At 43.4% G+C, this 22500-nt stretch overlaps 1 protein-coding gene across 1 annotated transcript in view; it reads right to left on the bottom strand.

The window, feature by feature from the left end:
• Positions 1-22500, bottom strand: part of dock4b (dedicator of cytokinesis 4b) — a gene marked incomplete at its 3' end in the record, with an annotated part of 397129 nt that overhangs the window by 68434 nt on the left and 306195 nt on the right. Inside the window, 5 exon segments of the mRNA XM_084331105.1 lie at positions 1540-1659; positions 2223-2306; positions 13858-14034; positions 18005-18036; positions 18039-18090. Coding sequence (XP_084187231.1) covers positions 1540-1659; positions 2223-2306; positions 13858-14034; positions 18005-18036; positions 18039-18090 — 465 coding nt within the window.

The raw sequence follows: 22500 nt of genomic DNA, 5'->3' as shown, positions 1-22500 counted from the left end.
CTTTTCTAGTAGCCTGGACCGAGGGCTTTACCCGATCGCATTGAATAGTTTTCGGGACCCCCGATTCATTATGCTGTGGTGGGTTATGTCGTGGCCCAAATGGACATATGATCTACCAGATGGCAATCAAATAAATGGAATATTCTTTTTGGAATCTCACCGGCCACAGGTAAGAGCAATTTAACGTCAATTTCAGCTTGAATGTGCCCTGCCTACCCAACCCCCCCCCCCCCCCACCCAACCACGTCCAATGTACAGTTACCCCCTTCCGCCCCACCTACCCCCCCCCCCCCACCCCAGCTACCCAACCTCCTCCAATGTACAGTTTCTTCCCCCTCAAAAGACTATTTTTGTACTCATAAACAGTACTGTATATTTGTAGATCTGGTATGCCATAAATGTATAGATGTAGCAGTACTGTCTATCTGTATGTCATGTATGTCATATATGTTATGATGAATTGAAAATGGGGGACCCTGATGTAAACAAGACGAAAGTCTTTCTCTGGTCTGCATCCCCTTAAAGGGGAACTCCAACATTTTGGGAAATTAGCTTATTTAACATCTTCCCTGGAGTTAGACAAGAAGATACATACCTTTTTTGTCTCTGTGCGTGCATTTTAGCTTTGGGAATAGACGCTCCGTTAGCATAGCTTAGCTTCATCACTGGAAGTGAGGCAGGACAGTAGCCTTACAGTGCCTTACAGTGTATTGCAAGGTCTGACATTGACCAAACTTGATATGCATGACCTTGGTGGGCTCTAGGTCAACTCCTGAAAAGGGGGTCAATGTCAGACTTTGCAATCAAAAGTTAGGGGGCTAATAACCCTTGCCATAATTTCAGTGCGCCCCCTAACTTTTGATTGCAAGGTCTGACATTGACCCCCTTTTCAGGAGTTGACCTAGAGCCCACCAAGGTCATGCATATCAAGTTTGGTCAATGTCAGACCTTGCAATACACTGTAAGGCACTGTAAGGCTACTGTCCTGCCTCACTTCCAGTGATGAAGCTAAGCTATGCTAACGGAGCGTCTATTCCCAAAGCTAAAATGCAAGCACAGAGACAAAAAGGTATGTATCTTCTTGTCTAACTCCAGGGAAGATGTTAAATAAGCTAATTTCCCAAAATGTTGGAGTTCCCCTTTAACAATTGTGTGTATTGAGCCGTACTGTATTGTACCCATTCTGCAATCTGTTACATCCAGACATTAACCCGTTCACTGCCGCGCTACCAAACGGTTAACCTTTTAATGGCGACAATACACATAAGGTTAACCCTTTCACTGCCACACAACAGCGACCGTCGTGTTAATGGGGACCTGGCGTCATCATTACTTTAGTTTTGAAAAACCTACTCTAAAAAATATACCTCGGAAACATATACAAACAAGACGAATTGAACGTATTATTCTGTGTGTGGGGGGGGGGGGGGGGGGGGTGCTGAATGCCAGTGCTAATGTCGGAGGTCGAAGCCGGTTGACCAAAGTGAAAGGCTGCTGTAAGCAGGTCAGCGGGTGCTCGTGAACGGTGACCTACAGTACCTGGATTCCCAGACTGGACTTCATCAAGTGAAACTGGTCCACTAGCTTCTTATGAAGAGGCCGCATGTCTTGGGGAACAAACTTCTCGTGCACCGCGAGGCCATACTCCAGGATGTGGGCCTGTAAGAAATAAGAGAACGTTTTCAACAATTTTATACAACTTCCTCGATTCTGTGGAGGGGGGTTGCAACAAAGAAATCGAATTGTAAATTATACATTTTTCAGCACCTGTTTCTTTCCTTGTATTGAACACAGTTTCTGGTGGTTGTAGTAGCAACACACCACATTTAAAATGAATTATGTCTGGCTCTGCCTGGCTAACCGACCCCCAAGAGTAAAAAAAAACGTTTACAAACTGGCGAGTACAGGCAGCCAGTGTTCCCGGCTCCAAAAAGCACAGCTAATTGAGTCATTTGATGCTAGTTTATCGCTCGAGTCCCAAACGGCAAAGGAGTAACTATGTAATTCTCCACCCCCTGCCTGAATGTTCTTGAGCAAGACATTGAACCTGTGAACTGCCCCCATGGTTTCAAGGTGTCCACTACGGATATAGGAATCCTTCACGTCTGTCCCGCAAATTGGCAACCCTCTGTTTGTAGGGGCCACTGTTCTAGAATATAAATGGGGTAGCCTGTCTCTTAGTCACGGCTGCCTGGCAGGTCTACACACACGCCACCACTAACCTGTTCAAACATGAGTTCTCTCAGCCGGCCAATCTTCTCCCCGTCCTCTGGGTGGTTCATAATGTAGTCCTTCACAAAGAAGGCCTGCAGGGGGGTGGGGTGGGGTGGGGGGGTGGGTGGGGCAAACACAGGGCACCGAATCATGAATACACTGGGAGCTGGAGTCCTTTGTTGTGCTGCAGCGTTGCTTAGACTCCCGCTGGACTGGCAGAGTGAATTAGTGTACACAGACACGCACGCACGCACGCACACACACACACACACACACACACACACACACACACACACACACACACACACACACACACACACACACACACACACACACACACACACACACACACACACACACACACACACACACACACACACACACACACACACACACACACACACACACACACACACACACACACACACACACACACACACACACACACACACACACACACACACACACACACACACTTAAAAACATTTAAAAATAAAAGGCATTCATCGAAATACACCAAAGCAAACTGATATCCGGGTGAGATAGTGATGTTTTTCCAGTGTCAAACCAAACGCTGTATTGTCGTCTATCGTGGTGTGAGTGTATTTGAAGCCTGCCCGTGTACAGAACATCTTAGGGGGGAGGACGTGCGTACAGTATACACCATCCGTAATAGGCATACTGTACCCGTGACGGCAAAGATGTCCACTACTATACCGTCTTTGAAGTGTAAAAGCTCCGAGGTTGAATTACAATGGGGGTTGCTTGTCCACTGATGCTCACTCGAATTGCTTCCATACATAATTTTTTTTTTGAAAAATGCGTCCCTTTTATCACTAGTACATACTTTTAATGATAAAGAATGGTTTCTTCCTCGCAACGTATATTTTTATGATTATCTGCTTGGAAATAATATAGTAGCCTACCTAAACACCGTAATTAAGTAATAAACTAAGGGTACTTCAATAAAAGTTATTAGGTACTATTCACCTCTGCTTGTCATTATTATTATTATTATTTTATTATTATTATTATTATTATTATTATTATTATTATTATTATTATTATTATTATTATTATTATTATTATTATTATTATTATTATTATTATAAAAAAAAAGATTTCATGAACAAAATGTCCATGCATATTCTTTTGTGGGGGAATCACATGTTAACATAGCTCTTTTAATAAGCGCTAAATGTAATAGAAAAAAAATATTAAGACTAAACTCCAAGAACAGGTTATTAATTTAGAATTGTTGATCAGGCCACATGACCATAAACGGCACCTCCTGCACCGCGTGGGGGGGGGGGGGGGGAAGCACGATGCTTCAGTGACCCAGATAACTGTGAACAAAAAAAAAGGTAATTTGGTTTGAATGGGCGTTGCATTGCCGCACCGACTGGTAATCTCCCCTCTTATCTGTACCATTGAGGATTGTTTTTTTTTGGTGATCATTTCTACAGTACAGCTCCCTGAAATCCTGCCCGTTTCAATAACACCTCTCCGCTTTCTAGCTCTTAAATGATAAGACACTTTGTCCACTGGGATAAGATCAGATAAGATAAGATGGATCTTTATTAATCCCCTGGGGGAATTCAGGGGTCATAGCAGCACAGGGGAGGGGAGGGGGAGGGGAGGTACAGGCAGGGTAATAGAAATAAAAATATACACATCAAAAGTATAGTAGATAATAAAAAAGATGAACGATAGAAACGAGACATATGTATACTCTATCCATAATAATAACAACAACACAATGCCCCCCCTGGTATAATAATTATACAGATTCTATCTTAAGTCAACCCCATGTAACAAATACAATACTGTACAATACTCTGTACAATGTGCAATACTCCATACTGAGTCTTAGTCTACCCTGGTGTAAGTAAATAGATTAAGTGAATTATCAATAAATAAACGCCATAATACAAATACAATTCAAGATGCTAATAAATTAATGAGTGATGTGCGACGAAAGCAATCCCAAATAGTTTCCTCAATAAAAAAAGAAGAAAAAAAAAGATACAATGAAAATATAAAAGCATGCTTTGAATGGTGATAAATGTTTGTGTCACTCCTGCCCCCCCACACATTAACCCCCTGATCTCCACTGTTCACCATTAAACACATTAACCCCCTGATCTCCACTGTTCACCATTAAACACATTAACCCCCTGATCTCCAGTGTTCATCATTAACACTCAACACATTAACCCCCTGATCTCCACTGTTCATCATTAACACTCAACACATTAACCCCCGATCTCCACTGTTCATCATTAACACTCAACACATTAACCCCCTGATCTCCACTGTTCATCATTAACACTCAACACATTAACCCCCCGATCTCCACTGTTCATCATTAACACTCAACACATTAACCCCCTGATCTCCACTGTTCATCATTAACACTCAACACATTAACCCCCCGATCTCCACTGTTCATCATTAACACTCAACACATTAACCCCCTGATCTCCAGTGTTCATCATTAACACATTAACCCCCTGATCTCCACTGTTCATCATTAACACTCAACACATTAACCCCCCGATCTCCACTGTTCATCATTAACACATTAACCCCCCGATCTCCACTGTTCATCATTAACACATTAACCCCCTGATCTCCACTGTTCATCATTAACACTCAACACATTAACCCCCCGATCTCCACTGTTCATCATTAACACATTAACCCCCTGATCTCCACTGTTCATCATTAACACTCAACACATTAACCCCCCGATCTCCACTGTTCATCATTAACACTCAACACATTAACCCCCTGATCTCCAGTGTTCATCATTAACACATTAACCCCCTGATCTCCACTGTTCATCATTAACACTCAACACATTAACCCCCCGCTCTCCACTGTTCATCATTAACACATTAACCCCCCGATCTCCACTGTTCATCATTAACACATTAACCCTCTGATCTCCACTGTTCATCATTAACACTCAACACATTAACCCCCTGATCTCCACTGTTCATCATTAACACGCAACACATGAACCCCCGATCTCCACTGTTCATCATTAACACTCCACACATTAACCCCCTGATCTCCACTGTTCATCATTAACACTCAACACATTAACCCCCCGATCTCCACTGTTCATCATTAACACTCAACACATTAACCCCCTGATCTCCACTGTTCATCATTAACACTCAACACATTAACCCCCTGATCTCCACTGTTCATCATTAACACATTAACCCCCTGATCTCCACTGTTCATCATTAACACTCAACACATTAACCCCCTGATCTCCACTGTTCATCATTAACACATTAACCCCCTGATCTCCACTGTTCATCATTAACACTCAACACATTAACCCCCCGATCTCCACTGTTCATCATTAACACTCAACACATTAACCCCCTGATCTCCACTGTTCATCATTAACACTCCACACATTAACCCCCTGATCTCCACTGTTCATCATTAACACATTAACCCCCTGATCTCCACTGTTCATCATTAACACTCAACACATTAACCCCCTGATCTCCACTGTTCATCATTAACACATTAACCCCCTGATCTCCACTGTTCATCATTAACACTCAACACATTAACCCCCCGATCTCCACTGTTCATCATTAACACTCCACACATTAACCCCCTGATCTCCACTGTTCATCATTAACACTCAACACATTAACCCCCCGATCTCCACTGTTCATCATTAACACTCAACACATTAACCCCCTGATCTCCACTGTTCATCATTAACACTCAACACATTAACCCCCCGATCTCCACTGTTCATCATTAACTCATTCAGCGCCAGAGGGCGCTGTGTACTGTGTGGTTGAAAGGCCAACGCTTTAAAGTATAGGAATATGTGGCAGTGTTTGCAGGGCTATAACTATATTATATATTATAGCTATGGATACAATACTATTGCCCATTTATCGAGTATCTATCGTTCAATACGTGAAAAAGAAAAAAAAATGTCATCCATACATTCCCGTTTTATACCGTGGTGAATATAAGTATGGTTTTAGGGTAATTCATGGGAGGCTGGTAATAGCCCCCAACGTGTATTATACTAAATACATTGGCGTTCCGTCCCTACACACGCTACAATTAAAAAACCAAATGCATATGATAGGTATTATGTTCCATCATGAATGCATGAAAGGGGGGGGGGTAGTTTTTTTATGCTTTGATCGTCACCAATGGAATACGTTATGGACTAGCGTTACACACATACGCTCGGATTGCAATTAATTAACTTATTTGGGGCCAACCACGTAATATTACGTGTTTGCCCCCCAGGGCTGTGTTCTGAGCCCCCTCCTCTACTCCCTGTACACACATGACTGCGTGGCACAGCGGAACAACAACACAATCATCAAATTTGCTGATGACACAGTAGTGGTGGGCCTGATCTCTGCAAATGACGAGAGGGCCTACCTGGAAGAGGTAGAGAATCTGTCGCAGTGGTGTCAGGAGAACTGCCTTTCCCTGAACGTCAGCAAAACAAAAGAGATGATTGTGGACTTCAGGAGGTCGGGGGTCAGGGACTACAGCCCCCTCAGCATCGACGGGGCACCAGTTGAGAGAGTGAGCAGTTTTAAGTACCTCGGAGCCCACATATCCGAGGACTTGACATGGACCACACACATTGACAGTGTTGTGAAGAAGGCGCCTAAGAACTTCCTCAGGCGCCTAAGGAAGTTCAAAGTCAGTCAGAAGATCCTTAAGAACTTTTACTCATGTACAATAGAGAGCATCCTGACTGGCAACATCACCTCCTGGTTTGGGAATAGCACCGCACAAGACTACAGACTACAGAGAGTCAAGTCAAGTCAAGTCAATTTTATTTGTATAGCACATTTCCAGGCAGCGGCAGCTGACACCAAAGTGCTTCACAAGCAGGTTGATAAAAACAAATTAGTGTGAGGCAAGGTATAAGATTAAAAAAAAAAAAAAAAAAAAAACATAGCAAAGCAATGAAAGCAACAAAACAAACAATATGGTGCAAGATATAAGATTAAAAACATAATAAAGCAATGAAAGTAATAAAAACTGGTAGGACACAGTAAAACAAAGAGGATAGAAGGGTCAGGGGTCTAGTGGTAGTTAAGTAGGGGGGAAGGCCAAGGAGAACAGGTAGGTTTTCAAGAGTGATTTAAAAGCCTGTACGGTCTGGGCAGTCCGTACGCTGAGGGGGAGGCTGTTCCACAGTCTAGGCGCTGCGGTGGAGAAAGCTCTGTCTCCCCTAGTTTTGAGCCTGGTTCTGGGTACCACCAATAGCATCTGGTCAGCTGATCTGAGGGATCGGTGGGGGGTGTGGCGGTGCAGGAGCTCGGACAGATAGGAGGGAGCCGTGCCATTTAATGATTTAAAAACATTTAGTGCTAATTTAAAATCGATCCTGAAGCTAATAGGCAGCCAGTGGAGCGAGGCCAAAACTGGGCTGATGTGTTCGTATTTTCTTGTTTTGGTGAGGAGGCGCGCGGCTGCGTACTGCACCAGTTGTAGGCGGCGGAGGAGGGACTTGTCAATGCCAGTGTACAGAGCATTGCAGTAGTCGAGGCGGGTGGTGACAAAGGCATGTATCACCGTCTCTAGCTTACTTTGGGAGAGGTATGCCTTTGTCTTCGCCAGGAGTCTAAGGTGATAAAAGCTATTTTTCACTACGCCGCTGACCTGTCTATCGAATTTAAAATTACTGTCGAAGATGACCCCGAGGTTCCTGACAGAGGTGGAGAGGTTTGGGCCCAGGGGACCAAGTGCGTCAATGATGGGGGGGCGGGGGGGCACTATTAAAAACAATGACCTCGGTTTTCCCTTCGTTCAATGTCAGGGAGTTTTCGGACATCCAGCACTTGATTTCTGCCAGGCAGTCAAGCAGTGGTTCTATTGATGTCTTCCCTTGGGTGGGCTTTAAGGGGAGGTAAACCTGCACGTCATCGGCGAAGCAGTGGAATGAGATCTTGTGTTTTGCCAAGATCTGGCCTAGGGGGAGTATGTATAGGAGGAAGAGAGTGGGACCCAATATCGAGCCTTGGGGCACCCCGCAGGTGAGGGGGGCCACAGAGGAAGTGAGATCACCGAGTTGGACAGAGAAGGTCCTATTACTCAGGTAGGACCGGAACCAGTCTAAGACGGGGCCCCTAAGGCCTACGTAATGCTCGAGGCAAGCTATAAGGATGTGGTGGTCTACCGTGTCAAAGGCGGCTGAGAGGTCAAGGAGTAATAGTAGGGATGAGTTTCCTGCATCAGCAGCTGTAATCAGGTCATTTAAGACACGGAGGAGAGCAGTTTCAGTGCTGTGTCGTGGTTTAAAGCCAGATTGGAATTTGTCATGGATGTTGTTGTGTTCAAGGAATGATTGTAACTGTATGTAGACTATGCGCTCCAGGATTTTTGATAAAAATGGTAGTTGTGAGATGGGTCTAAAATTGGCGAAGACAGAGGGATCGAGGTTGGGCTTCTTTATCCGGGGCTGGACCACAGCGTGCTTAAAGGCAGCCGGGACGCATCCAGTGCTGAGGCAAGCGTTTAGTAGTGGTAGTAATGTGAGGAGGACAGGGTCAGGTACTTCCTTTAGAATGCGTGAGGGGAGTGCGTCTGAGGGGCAATTTGTTGGTCGCAGGTGTTTAATGGCATCAGAGAGGGAGGAGAGGGAGACCGGGCAAACTGGTCAAAAACAGCAGGCAGTGGGTGGGGGGGGAGGAGGGGGGGTAGGGGGGACAAGGGGGGCAAGGGGGAGAGAGATCTAAGGGCAGAGACTTTGCTGATGAAGAAGTGAGTGGCCCGTTCAGCCGAACGCACAATTGGAGGGGGGCTTCCCACTCTCCAGAACATTTACAACAAGCGGTGCATGGGTAAGGCTAAGAGAATAATCAAAGACTCCAGCCACCCAAACAACTGCCTCTTTGAACTGCTGCGGTCAGGCAAGCGATACCGGAGTCTCATGGCAAGCACAGAAAGACTCAGAAGAAGCTTCTATCCCCAGGCCATCAGGTTGCTCAATGAACAATAACACTATGCAACAACCATCAAAAGCACTCACAGCACACACATCCACACGCACACACTCACTTTAAACAAACAACTCACTGCAGCACCCACTCTACACACTTTATATTTATTGGCAAAGAATTTGCACTACAACAACCCATACCTCAGTACACCTTACTGTAAATTGTACCTAAATTGTACCTCATCCCATTTCTGCTTTGCACTATATAGTATATTGTAATTAGTATATTGTATAGTATATTGTATGGTAACTCAGTTACTTCTACTCTGCATTGAACATTGTATTGTATTGTATTTTATACTTGCTATACTTATTTTATTTTATACTTATCCTTTTGTCTAGCACAGTCTCTGGAGCGTAACAGAAAGAAGCATTTTGTATAAAAGTATTCTGTACTTCTGTATGACAACTAATAAAGAAACTTGAAACTTGAACAACTGTTGGGTGCCAGCCACGTAATATTACGTTTTTGGTTCGATTTTTTTATTTTTTTTATATTAATATCCTATTCACTGTCACAGAGCTGTATTTTGGCTGGAAAAGGCATATTGGGAGTCCGAAGGTGCAGTACCGGCCAGATTCTGGTAGTGGTGCTGTCTCGAGAATGCAGTAACCCCTGTTGCAGACCAGGTGTCACACTGAAATATCTCCAGGCGGACTTTTTTGTTAGTCTAAAGCGAGGGCTTCACTCAATCGCATGGAATACTTTTTGGGATGCCGAATTCATTATGCAGTAAAGGATTATGGCAATCCTGTCCTTACCTGGTCTCTGAAGTAATGAAAAAAAAAGAATCCAATAATCTCATCACCATTCCAGTTATCCACAGCGATCGTGCCTCCGACGTTGAAGGACATTGCTCTTCAACGGGAGGGCGGGGTCAGTAGTCCAAAGCATCCCTACAAGCGTGTGTTATGCCGGAGTGTTTAGGACCCATGCCGCAGCTCGGTAGAGAAAAGAAACCAACCCGTTTCTAACGGGGTGCATTACTGGCCGAAGGCGTTAGAGGGCGGTATAATACTGTCTGCCAGCTCAGACACACTCAGAACAGTATGCACAAGGTGCCCCGCTGAATTATGAATGGCAATAGATAATAAAAGAAATACCGTGACAGAAACATAGATCTACGTTTCCGGCACTCAACCCCCGGGGGGCGACAGAAACGTAAATCTACGTGAACGGCAGTCAATGTGTTAAGAGGTTAAGGACGTATTCTGCCCAATACCCAATACTGCAGTGTTTACCACCCGCCTCTCAATCACACAATAACATCGTATGTAGGCCAAATTCTTTAATGTGTCATTGCATGAAGGTCATAATGATCAAATACACTTGACGGTTAACAGTAAGGGTCTTGATATGGAAGAATTATTGGTTGCTGGGAAGTGATTTCCTGTAGTATAATTTCTTTCCTGAGGTGAGGACAGCTCTTTGCGGACTCTCGCCCGTGGTTTGCTCCATCAAGTGTCTTTCTCAACTTAATAGGCTCTTCCCACACACAGGCACACTCTCTCTCCGACACACATGCATTGACGACACACAGACAGACGGATACACTGCAGTGGTTGCTAGGCGACACTGAGAGCGAGTCACCGAGTCCATGCAGTTTGCTGAAGGAAGGAGCCCTTTTCTTGAGTAGAAGTGCTATGCTCTCCTTTAGCCCCTTCAGCCTTCTGTTTCAAAAGCAGTCGGAATATCGATACGCAAATCAATGGTTTTCAGGGGGATTTGGTGTTTCAGTGCCCAATGTTGCACTGTCTTCACTTGTCACATTCTGTCCATCACCCTACTTCCTCCCTCCCTCTCTCCATCCATCTATCTATCTATCTATCTATCACCATACGTCCTCCCTCACTCGCCATATTCATCCATCATCCCTCCATTCATCTAATCCACCGCTTCCAGTTGCCTCCGTCCATCCATCTAGCCCTCCCTACATCCCAAGACCACTCATTCCATCCATACATCCCCATACTACCAATTCCCTCTATCCCGCCCCTCCCTCTATCCTTCCCTATACCACTCATCCATCCACCCAACCATCCATCATTCTAACCTCTTCCAGAAATGTGCAGAACTTACATATTACCTACAGTACAATCTGGAAAACGTCCATTATAATACCCATCTCAAAATCAAATCCCAAGGAACTCTAAATGAGTTTAGACGTGTTGTGATTTCATCCCTTGTCATGAAAAATATTGACAAGATATTAATTTGTATGGTTGTCTCCCTCATTGGCAAATTAGACCCCTTGCAGTTTTTCTAAATGGACAGAATCCAGCAGGTTTAGGTGAGGTTTAGGTGAATGGACATTACTGTACTGTATGTCCAGCGCCAAGGTCTCAAATAAGGGCTGATCTCATCAGTGTTCAATTCTCAACCACAGAGTCGGTTATCAATCGTGACCAACGCAAAAATAACTTAATTAATGCATGTCTGTGGTACTATTGCAGGGCTGTGCCGAATAGTTCAAAGCTTCATTCATAACGTTGACATTTGAATTCTAAATCAACGTTCAAATTATTATTATTTTTTTTTATGTGTCTATTCATTCTGTTTAAACGAATGGGGTTTTTCTTCACAGTTGCAGACAAAGATTAGGCTACACTAATATTATAGTATATGACTCGTCATACAAATTTAAATAAAACATTTATCATAAATGATGTAGCCTGCATCCGCTCGGCGCTCCATCAAGATCCATCACTTTCGTACCAACTGTGCTCTTATTGAATTATTTATGTTGACGAAACTGACAAGTTATATTCATTAAAGAAAGTTGATTTAATAATAAAAAAGACTAATTTAATCAGATGAATCACTTTATTCAAATTGAGGATTTTCTTTTTTTGGGAAACATCTAATTGTTTTTTCTTTTTTTTCTTTTATGATTACGTCATAAAATATGACGACAGACATTCAAAGCTTCATTCGAAAACGTCAATAGAAGCTTCAAATGTAAAAAATAAAATAATGACATTCTGTACAGCCCTATACTATTGTATGTAATTCTTATCAATCATTAATTTAAAGTCTTCTAACTCTCTCATGTATTTGCTGGTTTAATGGGTGGTCTATGAAGGACATGAATAGCCTAACTGGTATTGTGAAAGTCTGCTCCAAGATAATTGGAGTCCAGCAAAGAGACGTTGAGGTCCCTCACAGAAGAAACAGGCGGCCTAGAAAGCGTAAGGAATTATCAGCCAATCAGATCATGTACTGTCCAGTGACTTCACTGTACTGCCCCCTCAGGCTGGCGCTATAATGTGCGCCCTAGGAGAACAAACGCCAAACGCCAAACTCGAAGTCCTTCATTCCTTCCAACTATCTGAATCTTTAAATGACTGTATGTTGTTTTATTAATTTAAACAGTTAATTATATGGATTTCAAATGATAAGCATTTTGTTTGTTGTTGTGGATGGTTCAGTGTTTAGCTGTTGAGCCAACAGTGCCAACAGTGCCAGTGTCAGCTGTCCCCTTGGCCTTTGGTGAATCATTGTGGCCCTTATTGGACGATTGGCGTGAGTGTTCGGTGGCGGTGGGATCGGGTTTCCTAGTTGAGCGCTTAGCCTCGTTGTTGGGGCACAAGTGTCTTGTGTTTTGTATTATAAATATAAACATGTCATGCTGCTCATTCCCTTGTATTGACCCACGTACAGTATGATCTGTTGCCTCTGACATATAACCACCGTGCCTGTGCGTTTTGATGTTGTGTGTATGGAGGACTGGGTAAGCTGCAAACTAATTGCCCTTCTTGGGATCAATAAAGTTGTCAGAATCTGAATCTAAACCCCTCATTACATCCATCCATCCATCCATCCATCCATCCAACTAATTCTTCCAATGTGTGTCTGTGTTTCATTTGTCACATTATTCTATCCCTCCATAATATCCATCACCCTTCTTCCTCCCTCCTTCCCTCTCACTCTGCATATACAGTATATACATCTATCACTCATCCATCCACACGACCCTATACCACTCATCATCCATCCATTCACCTCTATATCACTCATCCATCCACTAGGGCTGTCCCCGACTAAGGATTTGGATGGTCGACTATGATTGGCCAAAATGTGCCGTTAGTCGACTAAAAAAATATATATTTTTAAATATATATATATATATATTTTTTTTAAAACTATCATTCCATTTGGGCTGTGGGGGGTGCTTAATGTCTGAAGGAGTCGACGGAAGGCTTCTTGTCCTCTGCAAAAGCATGCAATTGGTCCACTGATGGATACATCTTGATATTTGTCTAGTCTAGTGTGTTCATTAGATGGGTGAAATCCTCTTTCAGTGCCTCTGTGCCTGTTTTCGTAGGCAGTTAGCCTCTGGTGTGCGTGCCATTAGCGTTAGCCACACTTCTAGGCCTCTTTTCTTTTGGAAAGAATGATAAAAATAATTTAAATAATACATTTTTTATTTAAATTTTTTTTTTATATTCGACTAAGAGGTTGGCCAGTCGACTACGGCTCCTTTCGACCGATTACTCGACTAATCGACTAATAGGGGTCAGCCCTACCATCCACACAACCCTATACCACTCATCTATCCATCCTTCTCTAAACCCCTCATTACATTCATCCACTCGTCCGTCTCTCCTGGTGCGTACAGTACCTCCTGGTAGCGCGCCAGCCCCCCGTTGACCGCGGCGTCGATCACCCCGTTGAGACACATGGTGAGGGGGTTGATGTTCTGCATCTGCCTGCTCTGGCACTGGGCGATCAGCGTGCGCAGCTGCAGGTTCTTGTTCTCGATCACCTCGATGGCGTTCTCCAGCGGGCTCACCTCCACCTGCACAGCGAGTCAGGGACGAGACACATAAAGACCCGTACGATGGACTGAAGGCGGCCAATTTCAAAGTTTTAAATCCATAGATTCAACAGGTAAACAAAGAAAAACAGCGTTTGTTCGCTCGTGACATTCATTCATCTTCAATTCACCGTTTGCAGTGTTTCTTCCACGTTGTGCCGAGTCCCCTCAGTTACTGTCACGTGTCAAACGGTCACATGTGAACTATGCGGCGAGTTAAAGTGTAAATGCCATTGCCCGCGTCTGTATTTAGTTTAGTTTAGTTTAGTTTATTTGCCAATTATTAAAATACATTACATGTTACAACAAGTCATGCATCCTAAAAATGATCAAGGATAGCACCAAAAAGTCACAGACTTATTTCCATTGTGGTCCTTGGTCTCAGCAGCACATGGTATTTACATAAACATGTAGGCCTATTACACTATCATCATCAGCCTACACAGTATAGCCAATTTTTTTTTTTTTTAAGTAAAATACAACATTATTAATAAAATATGTACAACATGTACAGACACACTGCACAGCTGCACTACAGGAAGCTTCCTGAGTTACACTGGGACATTTTCTAGGAGCCATTTCCTAACGTTCACCTTGAAACTACACAGGTTCAAGCCCTGGTTAGTGGTCAAAGGCACCTCATGCCACTCCTGTGCTCCTGTGTGAGCGTTGAGCAAATGTATTACAGCCTCCCCGACAAACCTTTTTGATCATGTTTTCATTGCCGAATCAGGCTGAGCGTATTTCTAAGCGTGTGGAAGCACCTGAGGTAGCAAAGCCCAAATGACGGCTGGTTGGTGGAATCGCTACGTCAAGTCGATATTTTGCACACAGTCAATTATTAATAGGCTGGACAGGGGGGGGGGGGGGGGGGGGGGGGGTTGGGGGGGTGAACCTTTCATGCTTGTCAATACTAGAATCTGCGTCCAGAATCAATTGAAATGAAAGGTGAATTGTGGGCCTACTACCCTGGAGGTCGATAATAGTAAGCCTCATATCTCCCTTGGCAGGTTCCCCCCTGACGCTTGGTTTCCCAAGTGTGTGTGTGTGTGTGTGTGTGTGTGTGTGTGTGTGTGTGTGTGTGTGTGTGTGTGTGTGTGTGCGTGCGTGCGTGCGTGCGTGTGTGTGTGTGTGTGTGGGATCAAGGTGGGTCACATGAGGATAGTATGGATTGTAAGCGTGGACCTCACAACAACAACACGCCTAAAACATAGATGTGTTGAAATAACTCAAGGATGCGTGTCAGTCAGAGATGATGCAAGGTGGTACGGGTTGTAAGAATATTGTATCTGGATCACAGGAATACGAGCATCCACGTTGACTAATGCATTAACCTGTTCATCTTTCTCCCATATATATATATATATATATATATATAGACATTCTACTTAAGTGAAAGTATGGGTACCTCTCAAAATATATATATATGGTTTCTCTCTCTCTATCTCCCCATCACTCTACAGGCCTACAGTAGCTATCTGTCTCCCTCGTGTACACAAAGAGCTCCACCCCCCCCCCCCCCCCACACACACACACTCTTATATAGCTGCTGCCCGATCATATGCTATCGCACTGCATAACAATCATAGCATATCACAGGGTTCACAATCCACAATTTCACACCATGCCTGACTGCATTTCACACGAGCTCGGATCTGCACTTTTGAAAGAGGGTGGTGTGTTTCTTTCTTTGTTTCTTTTCCCCACGAGTCGGATGAAATAGCATTTCAAATCAAGTATTTTTTCCCCGTATATATGGACTTATTTGTAACAACCCTGTTCAGGTGTATGACCTTGCGTTCGCGAGAGAACAGAGTTTTGACAATTGAACGTTCTAACGGCAATGTGACACAATTGCTTTTGGAAACGGTGAGACAGAGCCCTGGAAGTGGTCATTGTGTCGTACAACCAGGGGTGTAAAGAGTACAGAGACATTTTACTTTAGTGAAAGTATGGGTACCTCTCAAAATATTACTCACGTAAAAGTCAGAGTATCTGGCTAAAAACCACTTGAGTAAAAGTAAAAAAGTTTCTACTTTTAAATGTACTTAAGTACTAAAAAGTAAAAGTTAAAACTTATTGATATGAAATTCTTCTTCTGAGAGCAGGTGTTTAATCAAAGATCCCCGCTTTCTAGTCTTGCACAAGGACCAATCAGCATGGGTATGGGCGGGTTAATTTTCCATCTATGGGGATTTGATTGGCTGTTTTTAAATAAAGTGCGGCCGCAGGATTAATAACGTTAACGTTAGTTCGGCCAGAGAAACAAAATACTAATTAAAATGGTTGGACCTGCGAGATTTGTACTTTGTAGGTCTGCATTTTAAATGTAAGGAGTAAAAAGAGTTTTTTTTCTTTTCTGAAATGTAATTGTAAAAGTGTAAAAGTACAAGTATACAAACCTAATCCCCAAAAACAGTACTTAAGTATTGTAACAAAGTACAACACTGTGTTGAATCATGAGCTACTCACACTCTGCGTGCCTCATCTCACCAGCCACCAACCCAGACTCATGGGGTCGAATTCAATTCAATTTACATTCAATCGATACAAAACGTAAACAACAATTTGCCAAAGTTTGTTTGCCAACGACAGACGTAGTTCATTCTCAATTATTTTCATTATTTGTTGGACAGAGAAATCTGTTCACGACAGATGTGTTTAATTATTTGGCTTTTGAAGAAAATCCCCTTCCTGAAAGTGGATATAGACTCTGACATCATGATGAAAACCCAGACACTCAAAAAAGGGTTTTTAATTAAAATGTGGTTTTTACTTTGAATGTTTTAGTGCTTTACAGTTGCGATCTAGAGACCTAGAGGTCAACCAGGTATTTTGGAAGTTATCTGTGCTTTTCTTTCTTTTTTATAAAAACTATTATTTTTTAAATACAAGGCGTGACGTTTAAAAAAAAATTATTAGGCCTTTCTCACTCTTTCAGATAAACCCAAGTGCTCCTTTGTGGATTGTGGAAACGAATACGCCTCAGCGGCCATGCTGTGTCTTTTTCACAACTTTAACGACAGTCCCCTCAGTCTTTGAGAAAGGTTTGAAGCAAAAAATGTAAATAAAAAATCATCACAACCTTTATCCCCCTATCCTATTTGCAATAAAAAAATGTGTTAACTTTCATACAATCTTAAAGGTAAAGATACAAACTTTCACGGGGACAAAATAAAAGTGCACTTTGACCGAATGTGAAACGTCTGTCCTTGAGAGTGGATTGGGGCTGCGATATGAATCCATTTGGACACCAGCAGCAACGGGTTGTTGGATTACTATTGGCGGCAGTGAGCCACCCAGCAGCCTAAGGGTTAAAGGAACAATGTGCCAACACTATGGGAGATGCAGACGAAGAAGATGTTACAACCACCCGGCCAGAGCCTCTCCTCTGCCCTGCTGCTTCCACGCCCTTATATGGGCAACTTCGTACTCCTGCTTCCACACGTTGTCACCTGGGATCAATCGACGCACCTGAGACTCGTCTGCTCATCACCGACTCTGATATGGTACTAGGTCCCTCTCTCTACTGTTGCTCTCTTCTCTCTCTCTCTCTCTCTCTCTCTCTCTCTCTCTCTCTCTCTCTCTCTCTCTCTCTCTCTCTCTCTCTCTCTCTCTCTCTCTCCTCTCTCCTCTCTCTCTCTCTCTCCTTCCTCTCGCCCGTCGCACATTCCAAACATTCTTTAACCCTGTCTGCATGATGGTACCTTTGAATTAATCAACCTAAACGGCCTCATTCTCCTCTCCCCTGTGTTCCGCTATTGGGCTCAACAAGTTAACGCAGAACCCTAACAGAAGATAGATATATTTGTCCCATTAATGCAAACTGCAATTGAGATAAAGCGTTTTAGAGCACCTTTTAATAATCTTAGTGCTTCTGAATTGGCGCTGCTGTGTGTACAGCTCTGTTGTTGATAATAATACATACTATTAATAATAAACACTTAATTACCAGCTCTCTCTTCTCCACCTCGAACCAGCGGAGATGCCGGGCAAACTCTGGACAAGCGTCAGCGAGGTCCTCTCCACCCACAGACTCTGTGGACACACACACACCACACACACACACACACACACACACACACACACACACACACACACACACACACACACACACACACACACACACACACACACACACACACACACACACACACACACACACACACACAACACACACACACACACACACACACACACACACACACACACACACACACACACACACACACACACACACACACACACACCCATTATGTTAATATCAAGCTATTGTACAGTTGTGTGATCAGTACATAAAGGTCAAATGTGTGTACTGTACACACACTCATGCAAACTGGCACACACACAAAAATCAATCTATAGCGAGACAAAAAACACATAACTTACCTAACACACACATGCATGCACAGCACACACACACACACGCAAACAACCCCATATGCTATTATCAAGCTATCAAGCTATTGTATCACGTTATCAGTCTAGTGTAATTATATACAGTACACTGTGTAATTATTAATCTATAATAATTAATTACACATACATGTACACAATTGTAAATAGCGATCGGTACTATAAAGGTGAAGGTACACACATACACACACACACACACACACACACACACACACACACACACACACACACACACACACACTCAAGCACACATACAAACATCTATCTATAGCGAGACAAAAACAGATAGTATGCTTACCTAACACGCGCGCACACATGCACAAACAACCCCATATGTTATTATTAAGTTATTGTATCACTTTATCATATATACAGTATATAGTGCAATATATAATAATTATATATGTACAAAAAAACATATGTAATTAGCGATCGTGCATAAAGGTCAAATGTGTGTGTACATGTAGACAAAAATCGATCTATAACAAGACAAAGAACACATGTATGCTTACCTAACACACACACACTTACATATGTGCATACATTTTAAAGTATCCTATCTTATATATTCATCCATCTCTTGCTATTGACTCCATTCTACTGCATGCTTGCCAACATGGCAGCATCATACAAGGTCAGGGGTGTGTGTGTGTGTGCGTGTGTGTGTGTGTGTGTGTGTGTGTGTGTGTGTGTGTGTGTGTGTGTGTGTGTGTGTGTGTGCGTGTGTGTGTGTGTGTGTGTGTGTGTGCGTGTGTGTGTGTGTGTGTGTGTGTGTGTGTTTGCTCGTGCTCTGACAGCATGTAAACCACAGCTCCACTGTATACAATTACCATAACATACATTATGACAACGCTGTGTCGGCTGTGACCTTGTTGGGTCTGAAACAGAACAACATACGATACATTTAGAGTTTAGAGGCCAGAAGAAACGGATCTGATGGTTGAATAATGTTGTTGTTGTTGTTCGTCGTCAGATGGTGCCTTGAACTGAGACAGTAGTTTAGGAACCAAATTAATTGCCATTATTGCCGCATTCAGCCGCCGCTAACGCTACATGAATGGCATATAATACATTTGCACTCTGGTTGGATGCCAAACTTCTTTTCATTGTACTGTACTTGTGCCGTATAATGACAATACATTGAATCTAATCTAATAACAAGCTTTCTTTAAAAAAATATGTTTTGACTCTAGGCTACTCTTAGATGGAATAACTGTCTGAACATCCACGACTAGAAAGAAACTCAGCTCTGTATCTGGGTTGAATCCCTATGTAGGCTGCCACGAGCTCTTGTCTAATTTGAGGAGTTTGGCAGTTTGGGGGTAAATTAGCCCTCCACACTCTTCTAGATAAGCAGATCAGACCATTTCCAGGTCAATACGCCAGTCGAAAGTCCTCATCACACACAGTATCCAACAACCTGAGGCCTCGGATATCTAGTACTTGAGGAGATATAATATAATCCACTTTGACCAAACAGTCTTTTTTGGACTGGCATATGTTTTTGTACTGTGTGTGTGTGTGTGTGTGTGTGTGTGTGTGTGTGTGTGTGTGTGTGTGTGTGTGTGTGTGTAGTGTGTGTGTGTGTGTGTATGTGTGGGTGTGTGGTGTGTGTGTGTTTGTGTGTGTTTTACAGGTTAACGGGTGAGTGTGGCTGTGTGTACTTGCCTGTGTGTAGTATCAATGTGTGCAAACCAGTGTGTATGGTGCAAGCATCGATGTGTGTGTGTGTGTGTGTGTAAACAGAGTATGATTGAACTTAACAGCACTCCTAGTTTCTGAGTTGAATTAGCCATGCAGGAGTTGTCATGCGCATACACAAACACCAACATAAGCGCGCACACACACACACACACACACACACATGTGCGCCTGGCTCAACCCAGCGCTGCCCAGACAACCGCACAATCAATGACCAATGTAGATAAAGGGAGAGAGGGAGGGAGGGAGGGAAGTAATGAAAGAAGGAGAAGACTGGAAGTAAAGGGATATATATATATCTTTATCCGTTTTTCAAATTAAAGTAAAATGTTCTGCTCACTTACGTAGATCGATGCGAGTTTCTTTAATTATACAAAAACCGTAAGCCTGCGTGGGCCCTAAGTGTGCATGACGTTCTTCTTTGTAAACGATAAAGGTCTTGTGTACTTCTGGCACCTTGGCACATTTATCAGTCGTGAGTGCGGTGGGTGACCTTCTCAAAGAGTCTGTTTTTCAAATAAAAACATTGTGCTCGCCGTGATGAGGAGGATAGAAGGGGAGCGATAGGATAGATAAGAAGAGTATGGATGATAGAGGAATTAATAAAGCACATGTTGCACGTGTTGTATGTACCTGCATGCCTGCCGGCGTGGGGGACATTGCTATGGGTCTGCATGTTAAATCATTATAAAGGTCGCCCTTTATTTATCCACGAGTAGCGTCCACCCACACACACAGAGGACAGACTAGAGTCCACACACACACAGAGGACAGACTAGAGTCCACACACACACAGAGGACAGACTAGAGTCACACACACACACAGAGGACAGACTAGAGTCCACACACACACACAGAGGACAGACTAGAGTCCACACACACACACAGAGGACAGACTAGAGTCCACACACACACAGGACAGACTAGAGTCCACCCACACACAGAGGACAGACTAGAGTCCACACACACACAGAGGACAGACTAGTATCCACACACACACACACACAGAGGACAGACTAGAGTCCACACACACACAGAGGACAGACTAGTATCCACACACACACACACAGAGGACAGACTAGAGTCCACACACACACAGAGGACAGACTAGTATCCACACACACACACACAGAGGACAGACTAGTATCCACACACACACACACACAGAGGACAGACTAGAGTCCACACACACACACACACACAGAGGACAGACTAGTATCCACACACACACACACACACAGAGGACAGACTAGAGTCCACACACACACAGAGACAGACTAGAGTCCACCCACACAGAGGACAGACTAGAGTCACACACACACACACACAGAGGACAGACTAGTATCCACACACACACACACACAGAGGACAGACTAGAGTCCACACACACACACACACCAGAGGACAGACTAGTATCCACACACACACACACACAGAGGACAGACTAGAGTCCACACACACACACACACAGAGGACAGACTAGTATCCACACACACACACACACACAGAGGACAGACTAGAGTCCACACACACACACACACACAGAGGACAGACTAGAGTCCACCCACACACAGAGGACAGACTAGAGTCCACCCACACACAGAGGACAGACTAGAGTCACCACACACACACACACCACACACACACACACACACACACACACACACACACACACACACACACAACACACACACACACACACACACACACACACACACACACAGAGGACAGACTAGAGTCCACAAGCGCAAATCTGCAATAGCTAGTGACTGAACTGAAACAGAACCAACAGAGCGAGATAATAGAGCTTCTGGTCACAGCAAAACATTAACGCCATTATCATTCCATTGTTTAAAGTGCTTTGGGTAGAGGAGTGGTACTAGCAATACAAAGCAGTCTATAGAGACTAGGGCTGTCCCCGGCTAAGGATTTGGATGGTCGACTATGATTGGCCAAAATTTGCCGTTAGTCGGCTATTGTAGAGTAATTTTTTTTTAAATAAAATAAAGTATAATATTAAAAATATATATATATATTTGTAATTTTTGTATCATTCCTTTGGGCTGTGGGGGGTGCTTAATGTCTGAAGGAGTCGACTGAAGGCTTCTTGTCCTCTGCAAAAGCATGCAATTGGTCCACTGATGGATACATCTTGATATTTGTCTAGTGTGTTCACTAGACGGGTGAAATCCTCTTTCAGTGCCTCTGTGCCTGTTTTCATAGGCAGTTAGCCTCTGGTATGCGTGCCATTAGCGTTAGCCACGCTTCTAGGCCTCTTTTGTTTTGGAAAGAATGATTATATATATATTTTTTTTTATATATTCGACTAAG

Source organism: Notolepis coatsorum, assembly GCF_963971535.1.
Source record: "Notolepis coatsorum genome assembly, chromosome: 15".
NCBI lineage: Eukaryota > Metazoa > Chordata > Actinopteri > Aulopiformes > Paralepididae > Notolepis > Notolepis coatsorum.
This window is presented reverse-complemented; position numbering and strand designations above follow the sequence as displayed.